Source organism: Charadrius vociferus, unplaced genomic scaffold (genome assembly GCF_000708025.1).
Source record: "Charadrius vociferus isolate BGI_N301 unplaced genomic scaffold, ASM70802v2 scaffold610, whole genome shotgun sequence".
Taxonomy (NCBI): Eukaryota; Metazoa; Chordata; class Aves; order Charadriiformes; family Charadriidae; genus Charadrius; species Charadrius vociferus.
Genome location: NW_009646437.1, coordinates 673571 through 700353, shown reverse-complemented (window position 1 = coordinate 700353; position 26783 = coordinate 673571). Strand labels below are relative to the sequence as shown.

The 26783-nt window shown below is 46.2% G+C and overlaps 1 protein-coding gene across 1 annotated transcript in view; it reads right to left on the bottom strand.

Moving 5' to 3' along the window:
* The window catches only part of CAPN14 (calpain 14), a 74397-nt gene that overhangs the window by 33561 nt on the left and 14053 nt on the right, over positions 1 to 26783 (bottom strand). The window contains 9 exon segments of the mRNA XM_009881947.1: positions 19054 to 19109; positions 19786 to 19902; positions 21075 to 21153; positions 21281 to 21349; positions 21759 to 21823; positions 23574 to 23631; positions 25246 to 25308; positions 25400 to 25413; positions 25450 to 25567. Of these exon segments, the coding sequence (XP_009880249.1) occupies positions 19054 to 19109; positions 19786 to 19902; positions 21075 to 21153; positions 21281 to 21349; positions 21759 to 21823; positions 23574 to 23631; positions 25246 to 25308; positions 25400 to 25413; positions 25450 to 25567 (639 nt within the window).

Below are 26783 nucleotides of genomic sequence, written 5' to 3'. Positions count from 1 at the left end.
TGCGCGGGGTCTGGCAGCGTCGCCGCCGCCGCCGAGTTGGCCTGGACCGGTCCCGGTCCTCGTCCGGCTCCGGGGCGAGGGGAGGCCACCGTGAAACAACACACTGAGGAGGCTCAGACATGACGGGAAGATTAATTTATCCAATTGAAACAGCAGGGGGAATTCAGGTAGGTGGAATTTAATTACTGGATTTGGAAGAGAAGACGTGAGTCTCCGGAGCTGTCAAAAGCACTTAAAAAATAAAATCATAATCATCAGCTGTCAGTATGCCGGCAGCAGCTCGGTGCTGGGCCGTGGTCCTGCGGGGATGGCCCTCAGCCGTCATCCCTGACCCGTGAGGTGTTCCCTGCTGGCTCCACACACAGCCCCGGCACAGCAAGCCTGGCCACACAGGGCAGCCAAAGTGGGAATTACAGACATCGCTAAGGGGGAAAAAACCCATCAGAGTTGGACTCCAGGAGAGAGCTGCCTCGCCCAGTCTGTCCCCGCTCACCTGCCTGACTCGCAGCTTTTCTGATCCTGCCACCGTCAAGTATCGCGCAAGCTGAGCAATCCCGTGCAGAAGACATTAGAGAATAAATTAAGTATAGGAGCAGATGTGAGTCATTCATGTTAGTACAAAAACTATAGAACAAACCCCATAAAAACAGGAATCCATGCATAAAGTAACATATGGAATGAATTGGAGATAAGATGTCAAATGCTGGTAAGTCCGATGCACATGTTGTAAACAACATCTCCTATGCAATTCCCACACACTCCTCCTGGTTTTATTATTTTCTGCAGTTGTTTTCTGTCACTTGTTAATTTATCATTTGAGATCTTCATCCTCTGTCTTCCTCTGATTTATTTCCAGGGCTCAGTAAGCCCTTCTCCCCTAACATAATCCATGCCTCTCAGGCCCAACATTCACAGAAAGATGCCCAGATAAAAATTTCATTAGCATCCACAAAAAGGACATTTCTCTTTGTTTTAAGGCCATCTGACTTAGAAATGCCTTTACCAGAACAATGAAATCCAGGTCCAGCCGGCAGGCTCAGGTTGAACTTTGTTTTACAGCAACAGCAGTGGTACAGGCAAGCAGGAGCAGAACTAACCAAGTGGGAAGATTGTGGAAAGCCATTGTGCCCTGCTGAGCGACCAGCCGGACATCGCATGGGAAGTCCGTGCCAGCCTGAAAATGCCACCTCTTCCCATGATGTGCATCATTTGTCACACCGATTAGCCTTCCTCAGCCCTGTGCTCAGGGTAGCTGGACCATTGCACTCCAGCTCTGCCACCATGAGGCCAAACCTACAAAGGACCTACAGGTGGATGCAGGTGTTGCTCTTTTCCCCAAACTGGTGCTTTTATGCTTTCTTCTGAAAGCTGAGGTGAAGCACCTGAGCAACTTTCAGCAGCTGAGGTTCATCAGTGGTGGCTTTTCACGCGGCTTAGTTGTCTTCTTACATGGTGCTCACTCCACCTGTTGGCACGGGCTGGTTGCTGCCACTCACATACCTCCCTCTAACCCCTTTGGGGCAGGAATGGCTTTCTGACCAAGAAGATCATCTTGCTACATGTAGATAGTAGCTGCTGGCGTTTTCCTGGCTGGGATGAAGTGACCTCGGCTGCTGTAATGTATTGTTCTCCCAACATGTTTGCAGAAGGTGCTGAGCTTTTCCTACCAGACCTCTCTCCATGCTAGGAGAGCTTTCCTAGATAAAGGTACCTGGAGGGGGATGGGGGGATGCTATCATTCAGAGCTGGATTAAAAACCTTGTCTTTTTTGTAGGTCAGACTTTCAGCAGAAGTTATTACAAGATACAGGGGGGGAAATACAGAAAATATCAGGGAAATACATTACAAATTAGATTACAGGTAAGGTAATAAATAGGACATACCTGACAAAAATGCAATCAGATAATGCTATCTTATTACCTTGAGAAACAACTCCCTCTGCTGAGGGAAAGCTTTATTGGCAGGGCTCTGCGCGGTGATGAATAACCCGCTGTGCCCGGCAGAGATAACGGGCAAAGGCCTGACTCTTCCCCGCTGGCACCGCTGTTACACCAGCCAGGAAGGTGACACCACCAGCGCCACGGTGACACTGTACAAATCTCTGCCCGCTGGAGCTCTGTGGCTGCTCTGTGTAGGCACCCCATGATGAGACGGGAGACTCGAGGAGCTCTAGCAAGGCATACGATCCCCAAGAAAGTCTGTTCCTCCTGACCGTGTGCATGAGTGCTGGGACGGATAATATAACGAGCAGATGATCATCACAGCTATTTAAACAAGAATGAAGCAAGAGTACAAATCCCTAGGTTCAGAGTTGTTTGAAGTCATAGACTTTCAGAGACTTGTATAAAAATCCTACTGCAATTTCATTAAAACCATGGCAATAAAAAAAATCTTCTGTTGTATTATTGATACCCATATCTTCCCCATTCTTCTAATTTTTCATCTGCCAATCTCACATACTTCACAAGTGTGGTCCATAACATACTACCCGTTTCCAAGAGATCAAGGCCAGCACTACAGCCAGAGATGGAAAAACAGTTTAGGAAATGGGTCTTTAGCATTTGTTGGTATTGGTGTTGCAAAGCTGGGGTGCATTAAAAAGAGTGTGGCCAACAGGTCAAGGGAGGTCATCCTCCCTCTCTACTTTGCCCTGGTGAGGCTGCATCTGGAGTACTGTGTCCAGTTCGGGGCTCTCCAGTTCAAGAACAAGGAACTACTGGAGAGAGTCCAGCAGAGGGCTACAAAGATGATCAAGGGAACGGAGCCCCTCTCTTATGAGGAAAGGCTGAGAGACCTGGGGCTGTTTAGCCTGGAGAAGAGTGAGAGGGGATCTCATCAATGCTTATAAACACCTAAAGGGCGGGTGTCAAGAGGATGGGGCCAGACTCTTTTCAGTGGTGCCCAGTGACAGGACAAGGGGCAACAGGCACAAACTGGAACACAGGAAATTCCATCTGAACGTGAGGAAAAACTTCTTTACTTTGAGGGTGACAGAGCACTGGCACAGGCTGCCCAGAGAGGCTGTGGAGTCTCCTTCTCTGGAGATACTCAAAACCCACCTGGATGCATTCCTGTCCAACCTGCTGTAGGTGAACCTGCTTTGGCAGGGGGGTGGACTAGATGATCTCCAAAAGTTCCTGCCAGCCCCTACCATTCTCTCACTCTGTGAAAGTGTTTTTTTCATGAGAGCAAAAACAGGACATTATTTCTGAGTGGAAGGGGACTCTTTGCAATCACAGCCTGAGGCAATGGCCCTTCAGGATTCTGTCTTTAAGGAGAGGGTGGTAGGGGAAAGTAGCTCTCCTTGCTATTTCAAGGGCATCTGTAAAGCACATTTCAAGGGAATTCGTATCACCAGGCCTACAAACCAGCTGGGCACTGCTTCAGTGCAGTTTTTACTAGGAATACTCCTGGGTTTGAGTTCTGTTCATATTTAAGATCCCATCCACAGAGAAGAAACACATTACTTTTCCAAAAGGATCGCAAACAGTTTGCAGTTTGTTCTGGGAAAGTTGGAAGGAGCTTTAATAGATACAGTCAAGAAGTGATCAGAGGAAAGGATCAAAATGTACCCCCAACTTGGGATGTGGAGGACTCTCAGCTGAACATCACCGATTACTGTAAGATGGAGCAACCCCATTGAGCTCTGGCTGAAAAGGGGCTTCTAGGACACGGAGTCCAGGTGCCAGGGGAGGATCTGGTCCGGTCAGTGGTTTGGGGCAGCTCAGCTCTCACTGCTGCTGATGGCGGTGCAGCTTCCCCACAAAGAAGCGCTGCTTGCAGTAGCAGATATAGCAGAAAGAATATGCGTGTTTGCAAAAATAAGAAATCAGTGTTTGAAAGGGTCAGCACGGCAATTCGTGGTTACACAGGGAGATGGATTTCATTCAGTGGTCAATGGTGCCCTTGCAGTCCCCGCTCCAGGCTTGGGGAAAGAAGCTAAAAAAGAAGTTGGCGTCCCGCCCTTAGAAGAGGGTGTGCTACACTTACTGTGTTTAACCACGCTGAGGACAGGGCCGGGAGAGGAGGGAGAACTCATGAAGCTGCTCCGAAATAGCTGTTTTGGCAAATGCTGAGCATTGGCATGTTTCACAAGAAGCGCGGCTGTCCCCCGTCACCCAGCAGCTGAGGTGCCAGCCTGGGTGCAGGGCCTCCAGGAGAGCAAGCCAACACGTGCCCTTGGCCCAGACAGCACCCCGACAGCCCCGACCTGCTCCCGGGGGATGACTCAGAAACCATTTGCTACGTGTCTATGGGTGGAGCTGTGCTCTGAGTGCAAGCAGCCATGTCAGTGACCCTTCCAGGTTTATATTTAATACAGGAACAAAAAATTCCTTTTTTTGGATACGCAGCTGTTCAAAAAGCCTCCAGGTCACTTGGTCTGTTCCTAACTCAGTAAATGTCAGCAGAAGAAGGGGAGAAGCCAGCAAGTCCAAAAAAACGGCTTCCATGAAGGCTGTTGAAGATACTGTGAACATTATCCCATATTTTTGTGGCAGGTAAACTCTGCCAAAAAATAGAGCAGTGCCTACGCTGAACAATGTTCTCCCAGTGTGCCCTCAGAGAAGATCACAAATGTTAGAGACAGCTCTGGCCTAACACCAGAAGAACTGTAAATTAAAGTTCTTTAAAAAAGTAAAAGCTTTATAGCTGGCTGTCTCCTTTCCCTCAATAAGATAACAGAACTGTATCTTGTCCTACAGCTGCAGCCTAAACTGAAGGGTCAAACACGAAGCTGTGAAGCACTCACTTTCTCCACTCGGGCGATGATATCGGTCTGCACCTCCGCACCTACTGGTGCAACCAGAAGTGGAAATGGAGGAATTCCTGCAGGCTTTTGGCCACTATTGGAGTTGCAAGCAGATCTTTTTCAGTAACTGTAAAAGATATTTTTTTTCTTTTTAATTAAACCACAAGTGTTCTCTAGAAGAAACTTTCCACGATGGCATCTCCAGTTAATTAAAGGTTTAAGCTGTCAGGAAATGCTATGCATAAAAAGAATAAAATAAAGAGGAGAGCTACTTTAATAGCATTTAATTGAAGTTCTCATCAAGTCAGCTGCAGGAATACAAGCTGTTCCCTGAGTAGATGGGCTCCAGCACAGATCCCGACATTCACCTGCAGTTCCTACAAGTCAGGGTCCTACCTTCAGCCTAGCTTGTGTGGCACCAATAGATGAGGCAGCAGTAAGCTCCCTCACCATTGGGACAAACGCAAAGACTTCTCCATAGTAAGATTTGGAAGGCGGGGGGAGGAATTCTTGCCTACCACAAGGTATTTTGTCTTGCATCTTTAGCACCGGCAATCAAATGGCCACCCACTTGCACTTGCGTTTAATTCACATTGTCCCCGGTTTTTGTCTCCATTTGCTGGAGCACAGGTTTTTCTGGATTAGATGCAGCCTTTTTACTAGCTCCCAGCAGTTCCAGGTGCCCAACGGTGCCAGTACAAGCAGGTGTGGGAACATGGGCCAGAGCAATGGGAGATTTGAAGGAAGACATGTTGGCTTTAGTATGTGGCTAGGGACATATATTAGGGACCACAAGAACAGATCCCTTGGACTGTGCTCTTCCACTGTGACCACCTCCAGTACTGTTCACTGGTTGCTTTTCACCAGCCCCACTTTTGTTCAGTTTATTGCCCCAATTGAGTTAAATCTTCTGGGTCCTGTCTGTCTCCAGATGTCTCTGGTAGTCGATAGTGTCTCCTGATGCTCCCCAACGCAGGCATTTTCTGGGAATAGCCCATGGATAAGCGGTGGCTGCTGATCCTACAACCTGTTTTTTTTTAGCATTTTGGCTGGGGGGCAGCTCTCTAGCTCCACGTCCCTGCATCAGCAACCAGTGGCAGCCACTGCAAATGGCCACCAAAGGGCATTTGGGACAAAAGGCAGCAGATAGTTTGCTGCAATTTGGCCTGTAAAACTATCAATAAGCAAACAATAGCACAGGGCAAATGAGTCTTGACCAGCAGCACCTGAGCCTGTAAGGTTCTGGGGACCCTGCAGTCCTCAGCACCCACGCTCCCCAGGGGACCCCAGTGCTGCTCTAACCCTACAGGGGAAGGAGAGCTGCTCCGCTGCCTCCCAAGGGGATGTGCTCCTGTGTGCACCACCCCACACACCCCCCCGTCCATCTCTAAGAAAGCGGAGAACCCTGCCAGAATTCAGACCAAACCCTTTTGTTACTTTGAATATGCTAAATCCATCCTTTTAGCCAGCTGCAGGACTTTGTCCCTTAGACACATTCAAGCCCATAATTGCGGTTTGGACAGGTGACACTCAACAGAATAAAGAACGAGTCAGGTGGTGGGTGAGAGAAGGCATTAGCCAAAATAAAGCTTTGTCCTTAAAGCGCCTTTAATGCCTCTGTCCTTTTGTGTGCAGGTGTTAAGCAGACTTCGGAGCTAAATCTCTACTTCCGTGATACGTAAGTGTGGCCCGATGCCAACTGAGATTTAGGCGTCTATTAACACAGCTGGCAATATGTAATATTGCACCAGGCGTTTTGTGGGAAGGAGCATTTTCACAGCTGGATGAAAAGTTTTACCCTTGTCTTCCTCCTAGAAAATTTTTCACAGGAAAAATTCTTGACTGTTCATCCCTCCCGCCTCCTGAGGGATCCAAAAACTGAGACCGAGCCGCAGACCACCTAACTTCTTAAGATTTCAATCCCGTTATTTAGGTGAAGTGTGTAGGGGTAGACATATCTTCCATATACAATCCAACACTTTAAGTATAAAGACAGAGTGATTTATATTTGATCGGGCAATCTCCTGCTTTCAGTGCAAAAGCTCCAAGGGGCTACCAACTAACCCCACATCTCCTTGAAAAATAATTAAAAGCGAGCAGTCGCTCTGCGAAAAGAGTGCATAATGTCAAGGGCTGCGCTTGCTCCACGTCGATCTGTTCGGGGGATCCACTGTGATCTCCTACAGGAAAACACACACGGCGCCGCAAATCCTGCCTACCTACAGGGGAACAATATTCTGCCCTGAATGTGCTCAGGTGGGTTAACATCTCATTTCCCATCACCAGATCGTTGCTGTTGGTGAGAAAGCAAAGCAGCAGCTTGATTTCCCCACTAGCAGGACAAAATTTCAAGGCTGCTGTTTAGAAAACAAAGTAATGTTTAATTGCACACATTTGTTTTGCTGTTATTGAGCAAGAACAAGCTAGGAGCCCAACAGCATTATTTTTCCTTCCCCGCATAACACCTCATTAATGCATTCAAACCTGTTAGAATTTGTTAGTCCCAGAGGCTCTTGTTGAACCAGAGCGATCAATAGGTGCAAACAGAGCAGGTAAAGAGGCAATCAGGGTCCTAGAAAGTTGAAATATTTTCCATTAGGACACCGTAATAGCTTCCCCTGAACAAGCATTTCAGCAGCTGGTGCTACGAGCAGGGGGACATCCCAGGTAGGAGCAACCCAGGTGAGACACGCGAGGGAAGGAACACGTCTTGATTTAACCGCACAGAGCAAAATGCGCTCTGGACAGCGAGATGTGCTCCGAACAGCTTGGGCTGTCCCACGCAGGAGGGGTATTTCACAGGAAATTCTGCGCAGGGGAGATAATTGGAGGAAACCGCTCCGATGTTTCGGGTTCTGATCTCCTCGCAGTAATGAGCGCACAAGCAGACGATGCATATGCATGAGAACATAATTAAGAGTGGTAAAACCTGGAAGATTTTCAAACTCCATGGCAATTACCAACTTAAACACACAAAAAAAAATTAAGATAGCCTTATACCCAAAGGAAAGTTATTATTCAAAGTGCCTCGCCTCATTATAGTTAGCTCGAGCTCAAGCAGCAGGCTGGTGAGCAGGGGAGGGCTGCCTTCCATTAGCAGCAGGTGCTCTCCCCGGGACGGAGGCAGGATGCTGACATCCTTCTGCTCTTGCCGAGACATCTCCGACAGTCCCAAAATGCTTCATCGGAACGAAAATAGAAAGCGGAGGGCGCACATGACTGGCAGCTTGGGCTCCCCTGTTGCTCTTTGGGCTTCTCTGGTGAAGAGCATTCACGGACAGGGAGCTACCCTGTGTAAATAGATTCACTAAATAAATGTGGTAATTATACTGAATATTATTCTCAGTAGAAACAGCAGCAGGGAAATGATTTGCATAAGAAATGTGGATTATTCATGTAAATGAATGTATTTGTTTATAGAAAAGATTAAGTCTTGTCTAAAGACCTAGAACTCAGCTATACGTACAAGCTAACGCTTAAACTGCGTCTCATGCCTTCCCTGTGCTCTGCCCACCTTTATCGAACTCATCTTTGCAGGACTAGCTATGTTTTTCTCATCAGTCCATTTTGCTAAGGCTCAAACTCCCCTCAGTCCAGGGGAGAGTCGATCTTCTCTAGGGAGCCTGTTTTGGCTGCCATTGAAGTACCTTTACAGGAATTCAGGCTTTTAATCTTTGTTCCCGCAAGCTGAGCCTAGCGGCGGGGGAAAGAGGAGCGGCTTCTAGGTTTGAAGAGCTGTACGAAAAGCCCGACTTGGGAAGATGGATCCTTTCGTTTTCTTCCTCCATGTGCTGGATGCAAGGAGGGGCTCAGGCCCCAGGCTGGCTATGCCCTGCACAGTCCAGAAGCAGCCAGGAGTGTCCTCAGTTTTGGGGGGGAACCAGTATGTCAGGGCAGGCGAGCGTAGTCTTGCAGCCCCCGAGAGCTGTGCTACTGACAGAGACACTGTGTGCCCACCTCCCACCCTCTGTGCCGTCCCATGGCGTGCTCACCTTTGGGGTTCTTTCACCCTGACACCGGAACGAGGCAGAAGGGTTTGCAACCCTATTGCAGCCACCTCCTATTAACTTCAGGACAGCCTCATCCCTCACCGCAGCGATCCCAAGCCCAGGGTTATTCAGCAAGGGAGAAACACTGACTTAACACAAATAGCAGCCTTAGCTGATGCTGCAGGACCTTCACCCTGCCACTCACCCCTGCAAAACAGCCAGCTCAGCTCCAGGACCCGTGCTGGGAAGGGCACAAGCACCCCCCACACACAGCCTCTTAGAAATGCAGCTTTACCAACAATCAGGAGACCTTCTCACTAGGCTTTGCCCTCAAGAACCTGCTAACTAGAGGCAGCTCTTCTTATATTGCCAACCATATCCCGGGCTGCATCAGAAGAAGTGTGGCCAGCAGGTCAAGAGAGGGGATTCTGCCCCTCTACTCCACTCTGGTGAGATCCCACCTGAAGTGCTGCGTCCAGCTCTGGAGCCTTCAACACAAGAAAGACATGGACCTGTTGGAGCAGATCCAGAGGAGGGCCACAAAGATGATCCAAGGGCTGGAGCACCTCTCCTGTGAGGATAGGCTGAGACAGTTGGGGTTGCTCAGCCTGGAAAAGAGAAGGCTCCACAGAGACCTTATAGTGGCCTTTTAGTACTTAAAGGGGGCCTTACAGGAAAGATGGGGACAAACTGTTTAGCAGGGCCTGTTGCGATAGGATGAGGGGTAATGGTTTTAAACTAAAAGAAGGTAGATTTAGACTAGATACAAGGAAGAAGTCTTTTACACTGAGGGTGATAAAACACTGGCACAGGTTGCCCAGAGAGGTAGTAGGTGCCCCATCACTGAAAACATTCAAGGTCAGGTTGGACAGGGCTCTGAGCAACCTGATCTAATTGAAGGTGTCCCTGCGCATGGCAGGGGGGTTGGACTAGGTGACTTTGAGGGTCTCTTCCAACTCAAACTATTCTATGATTCCGTATGCCAAGTCATTGAGGAGAAACACTCTCAGCTGATCCTAACTTCCATGCGTATGCAACAGTCTGGGCCACCTGAGGATCTGTTGCCTCTAGTTGCTTTAAATAATTTGAGAAAAGATGAATGTTTGCCTCATAGTGGGAAGGGCTTGATTTCCTGTCACGGTAAGCTCTCCAGTGACAGCTGTGTTCAGAGCTCAGGTTTTGGCACCTTAATTCAGCACGGTGATGTGGACTTCTCAGCTTGCTTCAGCTGTTTCAGGTGGTTGGAGCTGATAGAAGTTCTTTGACATTCCTCAAATTTATTGCAATATTTTACATAATTTAAAGAGCGCTATTGAGGAATGGCACCTCACATGGCCTATCCACTAAATTTCTCCTGCTATTTTGTATTTCCAAGTACTTATGCACCATTAAAAAAAAAAAAAATTAAAAAGAAATAGGGGTTCCTTCAACTGGACTCAGCAATTTATTCTTGCAGCATATGAATTATTTTCTGTTAATTCATCCCCTACATTCTTTATACATTCTTTATACATTCTTAGCTATGTGTTACTTTGATAGAGCATCCTTTTCTGTTTTGCATTTGATACAATTAAAGTTCTGCAAAACTCAGCGGTTTAAACTCTTGGAAACTTATGCACGTTGGAAAATATTGATCCAGACAGTGGAGGCTGTGAAGTGCCCAAGCCTTGTTTCTGCGCTCTGCCCTGCACAAGTGGAAGAGCAGGCTGAAGTGGAAATTGAGTTCTCAGTAACGCTGTTCAAAAATCACCAGCCCTTCAGCTCAAACTACTTTGGAGGCGCTCAGGGTTATTTCTGTTGTCTGTACTTGCCTGTTGAGCACTGGGAGGCCAGGAGTCACAGTTGTCCACAGTCCCCGAGGACGAGCATCTTAACAGCAAGCTAACATTTCTCCAGTAGAGAGGTAGCGCAACGCTGGTAGAAGTTGACCACAAAGGATGTGCTCAGTACAGGCATCACTTGGGTTTCAGAAAAGGAGTCTGTGACAAGCGTGGCTCCAAGTCAAAATAAGATCTCCAGTCGTCTGTCCCACCACCTTCATGGATGTGGTCAGACCCCGCTGGTGGGACACATGGTCTGACATGAGCCAGTTCCTGTGTGACTTCAGATCTGTTCTTGTCCAACCTGCTCTAAGTGAACCTGCTTCAGTAGGGGGCTTGGATTGGATTATCTCCAAAGGTCCCTTCCAACCCTGACCGTTCTCTCATTCTGTGATTCAGACTTCAGCCCGGAGAGCTGGAGGTAATGAACAACTGGAGCTAATGTTGTTCAGGGGAGCAGGGGAGGAACACCCCAGCCCTTCAGTTTTAATCTGTTGACACATATGCACCCATGCCCTAGGAGCAGTAGTTTTTGCAACTAGGATTTTCTGAGCTGCGCGTAAGATTAAGGAGCAGGTGGGAAGAGTTGTGATGTTGAGTTTATTTTCTTTTTCCTTTTAAAAGGAAACACTATAAATGACAATAAACACCCAAGTTACAGAGAAGGGGCAACACAAAATCTCATACCCAAAGATGTGCAGCCCTTCAAGACATTCCCTGCCTCCAAAATGGCCCGTGGCCATTTCCATGACCCTTTGACTGGAAGGGGTGTCCTCACTGTGTGCTCCAAAGTTCTGCATCGCCTTTTTTTAGGGGAAACACACTAGTAGGAGCCTGGATCTAGCAACTCACAGAGCAGGCACGGCCCCAGCTTCTGGCCCGGTATTCCTAGCTAAGACTTTGGTTTTCAAGGAGGCAGCAGGAAGAGAGAGACAGTGGTACGGAGGCTATCTCAGTCACAACCCCTCTCCTTACATCCTCTGGAAAATATCAAGGCATTCAGCTGCAGAGGTAGGAGTCTCCTGCAGCCTCAGCCCAGGCAAAACGCAGCATCGCTGCTGCCAGCAGCCAGGCTGAGAGCACCCGGGTCAGGGTTGCTTAAGACCCAATTTCTCTCTCATGAGCTCCAGCTCTTCAGCAAGGCAGAGCTGCTTTCAAGCAATAAGTGGTTTATGTCTAGCTGCAGCGTATTTATGAGAAAGAATTCCTGCTTTTACCTGAGGAAAAAAAAAGCTACTTTAGAGCAACTACCTCTTTCATTTCGTCTCGCTTAATGAGCACCAGCTATAGACATCCTTCTTGTAGCCACGTTTGCAGGAGCGTGAGGATCTCCACATGTTCCCGCAGGGTGCTGGGTTCTTAACCCTTCCCTCCACATAAGATGCATACTTGAATTGTTAGGAAAAAAAAAATAGGTCTTTTTGAAATACATCTCTTAATAACAATCCACGTTCTGGGTCTTTTGAATCTGAAAATCTAATTCCCACAATTGTACATGGTTTGCTGTAAATATTCCATCAAAAAGGGCTTCAGGAGAAAACTGGATTTTTAATTGCATGCCTTCTTAGAGGAGATACCCTGTGCTAGATTACAAATGAAAATTATCCTCCTCAACAGCAGTAGCAAATTCCATTTCCACTGTCTCACAAAACAGCTGAAAATTTGTACAAAAAACAACTTCGTTTTCAACCTGACTCTTACTATGAATTTCAGTTCCAAGGACCAACCTGACCGTCCCACTATAACGTTAATAGTGATAAAGGGGATGTGTAATTCACCGGGAATAATTTTCTGTGGTACTTTTCATCCCTTCTTCAACAACAAAAAAAAAACAGGAGATAAGACCAGGGAGAGAGCACTTCTGCCTGGTATCTACAGCCACCATAACGCCAGGCAGGTGCTTTGCAAGTGGCATCAGTCTCGGCACTGCCAGGCTGGGTAGAATTAGTCAGGATTTTGTAGGTTTTTTTCCTTTATCTGTGGAAAGTCAGCTTCCTACATTACATAGCTGATCTGAGCAAAACAAAGGTCTGCCTGCATTGGAAGGGAGCGCGATGGAGACATTCATTTCCCCAGAATAGGTAGTGTAACAAATCAATCCTGACTGCACTGATAAATTGAACTTCAAGCTTGGTGATACTGCTTTTCAGGTCTAATCCAGTGTAAGACACAGCAGGAAGGAAAGGCAAAGGCGCTCGTTAGCATTTCATTCTGCAAGGAGCTGCTCCCTGAGCAAGAGAGAAAAAAAAAAAAATAGAGAATAGAGGTCTTCTTTTTCCCTTCACTTTCAGCCCAGTATTGCAACGATTTTTGAGGGAGGTGACATGGTGCGCATGGGTCTGTTCGGAGGCATGCGTGCAGAAGAACTGCCCAGCGATCGCTGGCTTCTTGCCAAGCCCCAGACTTCAGGAGGGGATCCTAACTCGAGCTCCTAGGTTCCAGCGGGAAAGAAATCTTGCTTATGGGAAAAACCTGGCTCACAGCAGTTACAGGGAATATACAGCAGCAAGGCTCCGGTACGCGAAGGGAAGAGGAGCTGGTGGGCTGAGGTTCAGATCCAGTCTTGTCTACAGAACTCCAGGCTGAACACAGACAGATCATCCCAGCCCCGGGCACTGCAGAAGTACTTCTTTTTCTAAGTAGACCGTGAGTCCTGCTCTCCAGGTCACACAGCAGCCAGCACCCTGGGGACCTGGTCTTCCTCCCCTCAGCGCTGTGGCACTGTAAATAATAACAAAGGGGATTTTTGCCCTTAATTTTTCTCAGTCTGGATATAAACGTCACACCTGTGGGAAACTCCAGCTTTTCACAGGGCTGCATTCAGCCAGAGTCCAGCAGGACTAACACTGGGAGAAGAGTCTCCCAGCCCTCCCTGTTTGGGCAGAAAGCTTGAAACATCAACCTGAAAAGCTCGCAAAGGAAGTTAAAAAAGACATAAGGTTTGCAAATTTTGAAATCCCATTGTTTTAGTGGAGTCCCCTGGTGGGATTGCAGGACTGGAGAGGGGGTGAGCAAGAACGGATGGACACTTGGATTCAGCAGTGGCTTTGACTCCACATTCCTATGTTGCCTCTTCATTCCCATCACTGCCCTGTGCAAAGGCCTGAGCTACTGGGACTCCTCGCACCCACTCTGCTCGGTGGCCAGCCTTTGGGCACTGCCTGCCCCAGGAAACAGGCTTTTCCTTCCAAAAGCTTCAAAGTCCTCATTTTTATAACTCCAGCGCAATGACAACTTGCCCTTTAGAGGTTCCTTTTGTGGGTCATGGAGTTAGGATTACATGTACTGCTTAATAATTAAAGCCAAAGCAACCGTTATTCATTCTACACAGAGCATCTCGTGGTATGGTCAAAGTCCACTGGCACAACTTGGCCAGCCACGATGGTGGTTTGTGCAGTAGCTGCTTAGATGAATACAATACCTCCCAGCAAAACTGTAACCTGCTTTTAGGTAAGGCAGGAGTCTTGTTAGCCCCACTGCAAAAATTGCTGAAAACAAGAGATGTGGCCTCAGCTGCAGTGTCTCAACAGCATGTAGACCTTCAAAGTTTAATTGATTGTCCAGAAAGAAATACACAGACAAGCAGAAATACTCAATCTCAAACCTGGACCAGCTTGGTGTCTCTCCAAACGTGGTCATCCCTAGCTGTTCAAAGGCAAGAGCCCCATGACCTCGGGGTGATTTGTCTTGGAGTAATTTGTCCCCAGAGGACAGCTCTTCCCCTTTTGCCTGAAGCCAGACATCAGGTCTCTGCCACGGCTCTTCACTGAGGCTATGACCACTCGAGCCATGCCTGTCATTCCTGTAAGTCTTGGCCCCTTTTTGAATCTGTTAGGCTTGAGAGTAGAGCCTGTCCTGTTGCCATCTGGACAGGAGCCCTGACCACGCAGAATGCATGCAGCGCAGCTGACAGGTACCTGCACGCTAAACCTGTGCGCCAACTATATATAGGAAACATGAAATACTTCCAGTTGTGCGTGTCTATATTGCAGCAATAAGCTCTAGCTGAACATTTTGTTTGCAAAGTGTTGATTAGTTCCTTTCAATTTCATCTCAGTCTTACTGTTAACAATATACCTCATCATCCAGTTCCTCTTCACACTCAGCTGTTATTTGCTATTCTTGTTATTTGCACCTGCCTTTTCCAGGAAGGACCTTTATACTAGTCTCGAGCCACAGCCCCACTTTTCTTTCATTTCTGCTAGAGCGATACCACCCACTGCAAAGCTCAGCATCCCTATAAATGCTGTGGTTACAGACAAATGCATCCTTCAGCAGCCTTTTAGACCATTTTTTCCACAATGCACATTGTAAATGAGGAGTAATAGATCTTCAGAATTGCCCAGAAAACGTTATTCTGTTAGCAATATAAAAGCCTCACAGTGTCCGAGTAGGTGCCCTTGCCAAAAACATTTTATTGTGAGCCAGATAATTCAGTTTGAATTGTACACGGTTTGGTATAATCATTCCAGTAAAGCATTCTTTACAATTCTGTAACAGCAAGTCACATGGCTCAATAAAGTTTATTGCTGCAAATGCTTAGTGATTCATGGCATGGATGAATTCTGTTTCTTTCCTGGATCAAGTAATCAATAGCAAAATAATCTCCCTGCAATTACATCGCTCTGCATTAAAGAGGTGTGAAGTAAATAAGTACAAAATCTGATATAAAAAACAACGCGTACAACTTTAAAATGCACTGCAATTTGAAACTGGGTGCCCTGCACCACAGTTTTGCGCATGGCCTGTGGCAGAGCTATGTCCAGCATACTCCTAGCCTTAAATGATTCTTGCTCAGCTGATTACACACACTGTGCAACAAACCCAGTTGGGACTGACAGATTTTCATCCCATCGTGTCCAACAGAGTCCTGCTGTGAACACTCTGCACTCGCGCAGACCCCCCCGGCCATCCCCATAGGTGCCAGGGACCATCTTTTTCGGAGCGCGCTGAAAAAGCGAGACCTACGCTCTCTCAATCAACCTTTCCGGTTCTTCCAGTGCTGCTCCTGCACACAGTAAATCAGCGTTTATAACATCCCCCGCTGAGTTGAGTGCAAATTAAATCAGGCTAATTTAGTTTGCACCACCGTGTTCAGCTGCGAGTCCCAAAAGGCAACAGAGGCATGACAGTTGGGAGAGGGCACGTGCTTTGTGATGGGAGCTGCTAACAGAGCCTTTTCGGGAGCTCGGCAGGACGGCAGCACTGCGACACCGCTGCTCGAGGGCCCTGGATGTCCCTGCTCCCTCTAACCTGCCCTGCTTCACAGGTTTGAACCCCGTGGCTCCGGTGACACCACAGTAGGCCACTCACAATAGATGATAGATATATCATCTGTAATAAACAAGTACAAACATAGCTATCTATTTATCTGGTTCTACCAGTTTTCTCATAAAAACAGTATGAAAATGATACTGTTTAGAAACAGACTGTTCTGGGGAATAAAGCACGCTGTTGTTTTTATTGTTTAATGCCTCCTGACTAGGAACATTTATACGCGATGGGGTTTCTCTCTAAATATGCTTATGCTCTTGCACAGGCTTCAGTGCAGCGGTAAGCACATACCTGAGCTCAGTCTTTTACTCGTGTTTACATTCTTATCCACAGTCCACCTCATTCCTGAATCTCATGCACAGTCTGAAAGGATATTTATGAGATTAAGCACCTAAAAAGTCACAAAAAGCCAGAGGGAAGGCTGCCTATGCAAGCTTAATATAACTCCTTCCTACAAAGGTATTAGAATATAGTCTTTCATTATACGTTCATTCCCATTGGAGCTCTGTTTCATTCAGCGCCCAGACTAGACTGCGCACTGGAAAAGAGACACAATTGTACTGTCCACAGGAATGCAAAAGGGAAAAGGAAAAAAAAAAAAAAATAAATCAAAGCAGCAACCTGTAACATGAAAAAAAAAAAAAAAATCAAAGCAGCTACCTGTAACAGGCACTTAGCATGGAAATTTCCAACCCAAATAAACAAATGAGAAGAAAATGAAAAAGGATCTTACAGATAGATGCATCAAGTAACTCTAGCATGGAGTTTGATGTGAATAGTCTCGCTTATAACATGTTCTCTAATGCTGTTCACAGCTATGCACCCTGTTTCCATTGTTTAATTAGCTACAACTTACACGTGCCTGCATCATTTAAAAGTACACACGCACTCTCTCTCTCATCCTACTTTATAAAAAGTAACTGACAAATACACAAATGTTTTACCAGACTGCTCCTGTATCATGCTACAGAGAACATCTATTCCCTGCCAATCTCCAGTGACTTAAAGACAATATGGGATCAGTTTACTTCTCACTGTACTGTACTTTTCAGTCTGCAGAGAAAACCCGCTGCCTTTCTGAAATGAATATGTAAACATCACAGCCTCCATCCACAACAAAAAGCTGGAGGCCCAGCTCATTGCTTGGTCATATCAACGTAGGTTCACTTCAATAGGGCTGTGCTGACTTACGAAAGCAAAAGAGATGGTTGCAAATCACCTTTCCAAGTCATGGCTAAGGAAGAGTGTTCATTCAGAGAGTCCCCACCTCTTCTTCCCCACAAGCACAGACTCCTGTAGCATGGGCCTGGCAGCTGCAGAACTTGGGTTTCCTCTATTAGGTGACAGTCCACTCAGGGCAGGGGCCGCTTCTCTCCCCGGCTCAAGAGCCCCCATCACCAAGCACAGCCTCTGGGCACTACCACAACGTATGCCATCCTATAACAATAAGAGTGTAACATATAAGCATTAAGTATGTGACCCCAATGACTCTGCTCCATGGTGTCACACTGTGCACCCTCAGTGGTTGGCATCTGGCAGTCTCTTCTCAGAAGGGTTGTCTGAAGTGAAGTAGGACTCAAAAGAAATACACTAATTAGCAAAACTTCAGTTCACCAAGTCTGTGGTCATTAGGTCAAGTCTGCTTGAGTGGAAGACTTTTCATATGAGGTAAATTTCAGGGCTAAACCCAGAGAGTCCAGTGTGCACAGAAAGTTGTCATGAGGCAGCCTTCCTCATCCTGGTACAGGCCTGGTTGTCTCCTCTTCTACAGCATCGCTTCAGGAATACAGTGTCATCATCATCCACTGTAAAATAATGGGGAAAGTAGGTTGAACTCATCCATCCGCAAGAGCGCTCTGCGATAGTCATAGCTGAACTGGACTACAGGGCACTGGAGATATTCTGTCTCCAGAAGGAGCAAAAGCTAGAACAGACCAGACCAGACTATTTCGGTTGGAAGGGGCATACAACCATCATCTAGTCCAACTGCCTGACCAATTCAGGGCTGACCAAAAGTTAAAGCATGTTGTTAAGGGTGTTGTCCAAATGCCTCTTAAACACTGACAGGCCTGGGGCATTGGCCACCTCTCTAGGAAGCCTGTTCCAGTGTTTGACCACCCTCTTGGTAAAGAAATGCTTCCTCATGTCCAGTCTAAACCTCCCCTGATTCAGCTTTGAACCATTCCCACACATCCTACCACTGGATACCAGGGAGAAGAAATCAGCACCTCCCTCTCCACTGCCCCTCTTCGGGAAGCTGTAGAGAGCAATGAGGTTATCCCTCAGCCTCCTTTTCTCTAAACTAGACAAGCACAAAGTCCTTAACCACTCTTCACAGGACATCCCTTCCAGCCCTTTCACCAGCTTTGTTGCATTCTCTGGACAGATTCAAGGACCTTCACATCCTTCTAAATTATGGGGCCCAGAACTGCACACAGTACTCAAGGTGAGGCCACACCAACGCTAAATACAGCGGGATTATCACCTCTTTTGACTGGCTGGTTTTGTTGGGTTTTATGTACCCCAGGATGCAGTTTGCCCTCTTGGCTGCCAGGGCACAGTGCTGACTCATACCGAGCCTGCTGTTGACCAGCACCCCCAGATCCCTTTCTGCAGGGCTGCTCTCCAGCCTATCCTCTCCCAATTTATACTTGTGCCTGGCATTACTTCACCCTAGGTGCAGAATCTGGCATTTCGACTTGTTAAATTTCATCCCATTAATGATAGCCCAATGCTCCAATCTACCTAGATCCCTCCGCAAAGCCTCCTGTCCCTCAAGAGAGTCAACAGCACCTCCGAGTTTGGTATCGTCAGCAAACTTGCTAATGGTGCATTCAACTCCTGCATCCAGGTAGTTGATAAATTTACTGAACAGAACTGGCCCTGAGGAACACCACCGGTGTCCAGTCGCCAGCCAGATGTAGCCCCATTCACTACAACCCTTTGAGCTCTGCCCTTCAGCCAGTTCTTCACCCAGCGCACTCTGAACCTGTTCATCCCACAGCTGGAGAACTTGTTCAAAAGGATGCTGAGGGACAGTATCAAAATCCTAGATAATATAATAAAGCACAGGACTTAGAAGTCTGAAGCTCCTTGTTGTTTCTAACCTACTCTGTAAGTGATCAGGTAAAGATGACTTTTTTTAAGGCTCCAGAACAAAACATGCAGTGTCATTTGCAATGAAGGAGCCTGCATTTGTCAGTCAGGGAATGGGCTTTACCTCAGATTCCCGGAGATATATCCCTTTGCCATCTTGCGTTAAGTTGCGAAAGGCCTCTGTGAAAGAAATAAATGAGGAGCATTAACTTGGTAGCCAAGAGACCAACACCAGCCAAGACACCCTGTCCCAGGAAAAACCTCAAAGGCAGTTTGTAGGCTATTCAGAAACACATGTGAGCTTCTCTGTTCTGTCACTGGAAGATCCCCAAGCGCTGGGACACAGGGAGCAGCTCAATAAAGTCAGGCATGTTACTGTCTGTCCATCCAGCTGCAAAACCTCAAAATGCAGGTGGTCCCGATCTCACCCACTACAGTTTTAAGACGTGTGAAGCGTCTACTGCATGAGCTCACAGACTGAGTATCAGCTGTCTCATCATCACAAGTGCAGTCCCATTAAAGGTATATTCCAAGGCTCTCTTCTTCCTGTAAAACAGGCAGTCTCCATCTGTAATTTGCCTACCTGCTCCTACAGAAGGCTGGTGGAAACCTGCAGGGAGCTAAATCACTCTCATATGTACAACCTGGATGTCTGTAGAAAGTGACTGGTGGAAAGAGAGCAAGCTTAATTTCCTCTATATCTGCCCCTTGCTTTAAATTGATTACTCTTGGTCTATTCATAAACTCAGTCCTTCCAATTTTGACCTTGCCACTGCCAGCTGGAGCAGCGTCAGAAGGGCCAGGGTTTAGCTGGGCAGCCCAGCTTGCCTGGCCAGCCATGTAGCACCAGCCTCACCTCCCATGATCTCCACTCGAAGCATGAAGCACACAAAGCTCTCAAAGCTGATCTTCAAGTCAGGGCCACCATATCTGATTGCCATCAAATTACAGACTTCATTGCTGAGAGAAATGCCTTCATCAAAGGAAAAAGAAAAGGGGGGGAGGGGATCAGAATGAGATGGCAACTCCCAGCTGTACACAGCTGAGTGTGCACAGGGTGTGCACACAGCTGTGAACGTGCACAACTGAGTGGTCTTCAGCCCTCCTCCAAAAGCTTGGTTTTGCAAACCTTCCCTAAGACTATCAAATATTAGTCAGTCCAAACCAGACCATTATGTGGAGATATCTCCTTGAAACTTAAAAGGGTTCAGATCTGATCCCCTACACTCACAGTCCTGCCAGAGTTGGAATAAAATACACATGGGCATCCTTTGCTCATGGGGTATGAGGGTAATAACAGCAGCTGTGTTTAAGATCAATACTCCACAAGAGGGTAGGAAAGGAGATGAAAAAGAAAGTCCAGAGGAAGCTCGTACAGAAAGCATCAGTGCCAATGTCAAGCAGCATTTGCAAGGAATAAAAGTACTTTCCATTCATGGCCTGGGATTTTATTTCTCTTTAGCAGAGGTCCGCCTGGGTTTCTCACTGTGCTTTCACTGACTCAGATGAACTAGGTGAACCACGCACCAAAAAGAGGAGTGATATTTAAGCTGTAAACCTGCAGAAGCAGCTGAAAGACTGAGCACCAGCCCCCCCTCAAAGCCCAGTAACAGAGCTTGGTCCAGTATTTGCACGCATATGTATGACCTTCCATTTCTAGATCAAGCTTCAAACATTATAGTAGTGTAGCCTGGCACCAGCATTACCTCTGTGCAAGTCCCGCACTTCCAGGTTCAGTCCCTGAGCTGTCATCTTCAGCAGAGATAGCAATTTAACAGAAGCTAGATCTGGCCTCCCACATGTATCCGCACAACCCCACACAGTCTTTTAAAATGAAATTAGCAATGAACAGGAAGGGATTTAAAAACTGGATCTAAAACAGACAGACACTTCTGTTTCAGAGAACTATCGGTATGAGACCACAATGGTGTAAAGATTAAGTAGCCCATCATACAGCAAAATAATTTCCAGATGTTTTTACCCAGCAAAAGAGGGAAGCAGAGATGGCCAAGACCATGCAGCCTATGATGTTTTCCACTTCTCCTGGGCTCTACCTACAATTCTCAAGATGTTTCCCAGCCCTGGGCTTTTTCCTGCCTTTCTGAAGAGGAGGATGAGACTTGCCAAGATGTGCTGTGGGCTTACCTGTCTCCTGTACAGCTGCATGCAGTTCCACAAGGTCAAGTTTTCCTGATCTGCTAGTGTCTTTTTTCTGGAAAACTTCCTGGGGGGGTAAAAAAGTTTTTTTTAAAAAAAAAAAAAGCCAAAACAAACAAACAAATCAACAGATGACGCTGAAATGATTGTGAGCAGGGAGATAACGCAAGGGGACAGAGAAATTATTGTCATACCAAATAGAAAAGCAGCCTTTTCCACAGGACTCTGAATTCCTGGATACTCAATGTGCCAGAGGCGTTCAGCTTCGTGGGAGAATTAAGGTCAAAACATCTCAATTAAATGTCAGAGAGCACCCATTACATAAAAAAACCTAAACAAACCAAAAACTCACAGCCGCTCTAACATTCACACAATTTTAATATGAAGATAATGATTTCTTAGCGCACAAGACTATCTATAGGCATGATCCTCCTCCCACTAAAGTCAATGGAAACCTCGCTGCTGATTTCAGAGACGACAGGAATCATCTCTTTCCCAAAGCAATTCCATTCTCTCACAACTGAACTGTTATTATGGAGGGTGAGAAGTTCAATAAGCAAGGCCATGTCCTGGTGGTAAACAAATCACAGTAACACCCAGTCTTCCCTAAGAAATAATGTTCCAGTGAAGTATTATATGAGTCAGAAGTATCACTCATGCAAAGAAGGATACATCCAGGAGTGCCAAGATACCCTGGCAGGCATCCAGACTGAAACTCAGGCGAAAATTCTGGAAATCTGGAGAGAAAAAGAAAAATAAAAAAAAAGTTTTGAAGAGTCATTGAACACCTCAGAAGAATCAAGTCTCACAAAATTCCCCCTCACTTGAGAAGGCTGAGGCCCCAAAGCTTTTGTGAAACTTTACACCCACTCGAGAAGATGTATCATTTATGATGATAAAAATATGAGGCAACAGGATGGATTCTACTAGTCTCAGAAAATCCAATATGAGCTCCCTGCAGGCATGTAATACGGAATGAAATATGGTGCACTATCTCCAGCTATTAGAGAAAATGGAAGGAAAAGGACATCCAAAGCTGTAATCCCAAACAGAATTTACTGCATGACCTTGAGCAAAGTCACTTGACCTGAAGAGCTTCGGGGAGCAGCACTGAAGATTAATTGAAACCTTTGTGTTAAGCATCTCTCTCTTTCACAGACACACTGCCAGCTCTGTTAATATAATTAAAAGTACAGGCATCGCTGAAAACATGATGCTGCATCAAAGTTTAGCATTCCTGGTTCATACATAAGTTACATGAAGAGTAACAGAAACAGACTCTAATCTCACTGCAAATCACGATTATAGATTGTCTGTAGACTTTCACTGAGCAAGGGACAGAACCATAACTCACCAATCCCTTCTCTGCAGAAAGTGAAGATGTTTTAATCCTGTAATAGCCCTGTTTAGTAAATATGAATCAAGTACTGTAGCATTTTTAAATTAGTGTCTTAAAATTGATCACTTATGAAAAATAAAGACTCTGTTCAATATAGTCTTCTCACAGATAAGGCAGTGCCTGGTGGGTCACTTTGCAAAGACAGAAGAGCTATTCTTGTCCACCTTTGTAAGAAAGGGAGCAATGTCAAATCCAGGTTAAGTGAAAAAGGCATCATATCTGTCTTTTGTTCATCTTCTTTGTTGCCTATAATGGCTGGACAGCATATTTTCTGTCTTGCGCGTAGGTTGTTACCAGTGAAGAAACTGGGAGGGAAAACTGGATTCATCATTATATCTGTAACTTCATTGTTGTTTTTCAGAGAAAACAGCCACTGCAATACCTTGCTGCTGTCCAGGTAACATTATTTGTAACTAGGGACTAAATTATGAGCTTGTGGAGCGCTCTGGGCTGCCACTGGCAGAGTGGATGTCACAGTCCTCACAAGAGAGTCAACCTCAGCACTCACTTGGTTCTCACAAGTGTAAGTTACACAGGTTACCTGCAGCTCCATCCTGTCTCCCAAACACAAACAGAGCAAGGAACAGCCCTATGCATGCATAAGACAGAAGAATAAATAGGAATAGCAGGCATGAACCAGGCACATCAAGGTAAAGATAAGACCCCCTTCCACCGCATAACTGCCTACAGACTACGCTAACTTTCTATACCTAGTGGCAGCGCGGATGAGACTGTGGTAGCGGCACAGGGTGAAATGAGACAGTTTCAGAATCAAGGCTGAGGTCAAGCTGGGTTTGGAGGTCAAATTCAGACTCCGCATCTACACACAGTATCTACACTTGCTCTCCCCCCTCATTCTTTCAGCTGTTGAAATTCAAACTAGATTAGGTTTGCTTATAAAATTTCTACCATGTTGATTTATACGCCAGCAAATCCTTTCTCTCTGGAAACCTAACATGGCATCAGAAGAGTCAGTTCAGTCAGATTCAAGCCAGTTTCCCTTCCCAGCATTCAAGAAACAGATACAGGAGCTGAGGCTTTTCTCTAAGAGGGTTTATTTTACAGAAACATTATTTCTCAGCACTTACTTCTCCAAGATATATTATTCAGGATCCTCTGGAGCTGAACAGCATTTATTTCAGGATTCTGTGATAAGGAAGAGAATTTAAAAAAAAAAAAGTATTAAATCACTTTTCTCCCTCTTTTGTTTTCCCAGCATGTCCCATCTTCATTCTCTGCTTTTCTGGCCCCACTCCAGCCACTGTGAAAATCGATAGAAAAGACTCCCTTTGAATATGACAAGATTCTCAGCCTGCAAGAGCTGCCGTCTGCTCTGGGCTAAGTTCTCAGGGCTCCACACAGATCAATGCAGTAGCGCAGATTTACACTGAGTGAGGATCCAGACTGTTAACCTTTCAGCCCTGGTGCCATCTGTCCCATCAAGCACACTATCAAGAGACCTGTTTCAAATATTTACCTTTTATCATTTACAAACAAAAAAAGATGGAAACTTTGGAATACTTCCCCCCCCAACTTTTCAAAGCACAAACTCGCTCCTCCTTGTTATACTAAAGTTTACAGGTTTTTTTAGAAACTGTGACATTTGTTTGTTTGAAGATTTTTTTTAAATGTCAATCTTCAAAAATAAAAGCCTGTTTTCAGATCATTGAGGCATGCCAGGGTAATGCATTGAGAAGTGGCAGTACTGCTCACCTCTGTGTGTACTTGGACCTCCTGACAGCAAATGACCAGCACCTCACAATACATGGCAATTTCTAGCACACCTGAAAGCCACACCATTGTCAAAATAAAAAACTTAAGTGGCAAAAAGTAAAAGCATTGCTTGTTTTCAGTAACAGCTTCCATCAAAATATTTCTATTGAAAGTGCAAATGTGTTTTTGTGAAAATGTGTTTGCCAAATACAGGGTATGCTGCTAAATAAATGCAGTCCCCTTTTCTGAAAGGTGAAACACTTGCATCCCTCACCATAGCTAGTGGGATGCTTGAAGGCCAACTCCATCCCAAATCAGGCCAGAGAAATCATTAAAAGAATCTTCCACAATAAGCATCATATTTCACTAGGAAAATTAGTGAAAAAAGGAGGTGATGGGTGACCCTTACTTTGCCTCTCAGAGCAAGTTAGCTGCCATCAAACTGTGGTGAAGGATGCACGAGAAAAGTGTCTACATTTCAGGGGGTGTTCTCTAATAGGCAACTTTTCCCAATGAGTGTAAGAACACCCTAGAAGGTAAGATGGATCCATACAGCCCACCACTTTGTCCCCCATAAAGGCAATGAGAATTAAGGTTTAGGGAGAGCACACGAGCCTGGTTGGTTTCTGCAGACCATTCTCCTGTTTCCCTGGCACCCACACCTGTTGGAAAAGGGATCTTAGAGGGTACATCCCCGCCTAAAGCTTTAGTTTCTCTTTATGGACTTCTGCCCATCAATTTGCTAATACCTTTTGAGCCTGTTAATGCCACAGGACATTGTGGATGTAACAGTATCAAGTTCCAGGCATTCACACCCTGTTGCATAGAGAAGTGCGCCTGTCTCAATGCTGACACATTCCTAAACTTTGCGGTCAAATCCGCTGTATGGTATCAGTAACGTACACACAGCCCAACCTCCTGTGGCCCCTCTCTGTTCCCCACGCTTCCATATCCAGACCTCCCTTGAACATCCACACACTTTTACTTTCACAGAGCTACACAATAGCTCTGGAGGAGTTTACCCTGGCAGCTTACACACACACTTACCTGTTCAAAATGCTTTGTGAATAAATCCTCCCAAATCTTGCCTTCATATCTATCAACAATTTCCTTTAAGATATTAAAAAAAAAATAAATCATTAACTTGAGGAAAAAAACATCACCATTCAAGACAGAGTTCCTAAAGATGCTTTCCCAGAACTGCACCCTCATCCCCTGCCCCTCCACCGCAATCAATGCTACATCACTAACACAGCCCACTGCTAAGATGGCTCCCCACCTCACAGAAATGCTATTTCTTGGAAAGAAATACTCTGATAACACTCAGCGGGGAGAAACATTTCCCCTGTGCCAAGCTGTGCAGCAACAACTGCATGGTTGATGGGTCTCACTCCAGGCCAAGAAGAGAGACAGAAGGGTCTCTGTCCTCCTTTATACAGGAGAACAGAGAAGGTGAAAGAAGGAATGACCCTGTTTATGTCAGGGGAACAAAATATGCTAGAAACTCCCTGGCACAAGTTGCAAACGTGCACACGCTACCATTGTGCTCAGTTACTTTGAAACTAACCTATAGACCACTGCATGGGAACAGTACTGCTCAGGTCCCATGTTGTCTTCAAAACTTTCAAGGCATGAAAGGAGTGAGGAGATGTTCAAGAACAGACCAGGAGTCTCCAAAAAGCCATGAACAGGAAAGACTGCAGAGCAAGTAAGATGGTGTCCCTAAAAAGTTTGCAAAAAGGCAACCAACAAAGGCATCTAAAAATTTGCCCGTCCCCAACATCTGACTGCATCTGTCCACATGGTCCAAGGAACTCTGCCTGTAAACCCAAGCCGCCCTTTCAAAAGGGCCGCAACACAAGCACTCACATTCTCACTCAGCCTCTCCATAAGGCAGAGCAAGAGGAAAACCCCAACACCCAGAGCTGAAGCCCAAACCACAGATCTCCCACTCCCCTCACAGTCACTCACTTTAGAGAGGGTGAAACTGGTGTTCCCGCCCATTTCCCTGGAGATCAAAAAAAAGCAGCCACATTAAAGAGATATCCCGGAGTTGTGTGTTTGTCCCATCACAGGTGGCATCCCCCATTCCCAGAAAGGGCTCCAACCTGCTGTTGCAGCGTATGTTTTTTTCTCCCCAGTGCTACAGCTGCAGTAAGGGAAGCCCTCGTGTCCATACAGCTCCCCAGGGGCTGCCGGCATGTGAAATCTCCAAAGCAACATTTCTGCACAAGCAGCCATCCTAGCATCTCCAGCAGGGCCTCTGGGCAAACTGATGGTGCATTAAAAACTGTTGTCCTTCTCCACAGTCTCAAACATGAGCATGCTGCAAGAATCCCTTGGGTGGGCCTAGCTCAACACTTCTTGAGAGGATAATGCCAAAAGCAGTCCTTCAGCCACTGAGCATCCTAAGATGCTCAGATGGGAGAAACCTATAGCCAGCATGTCCAAAAGAGATTGTGCTGCTTTTTGCAGAATGAAGTCTTTATGCTTCCCCCATTAGACTAGAAAGACTAGACCATCCCACCAACTCAGAGAATTAGGTGCTGGCAGAGGGGCAGCAGCATCTCACCGAAGAACATGCT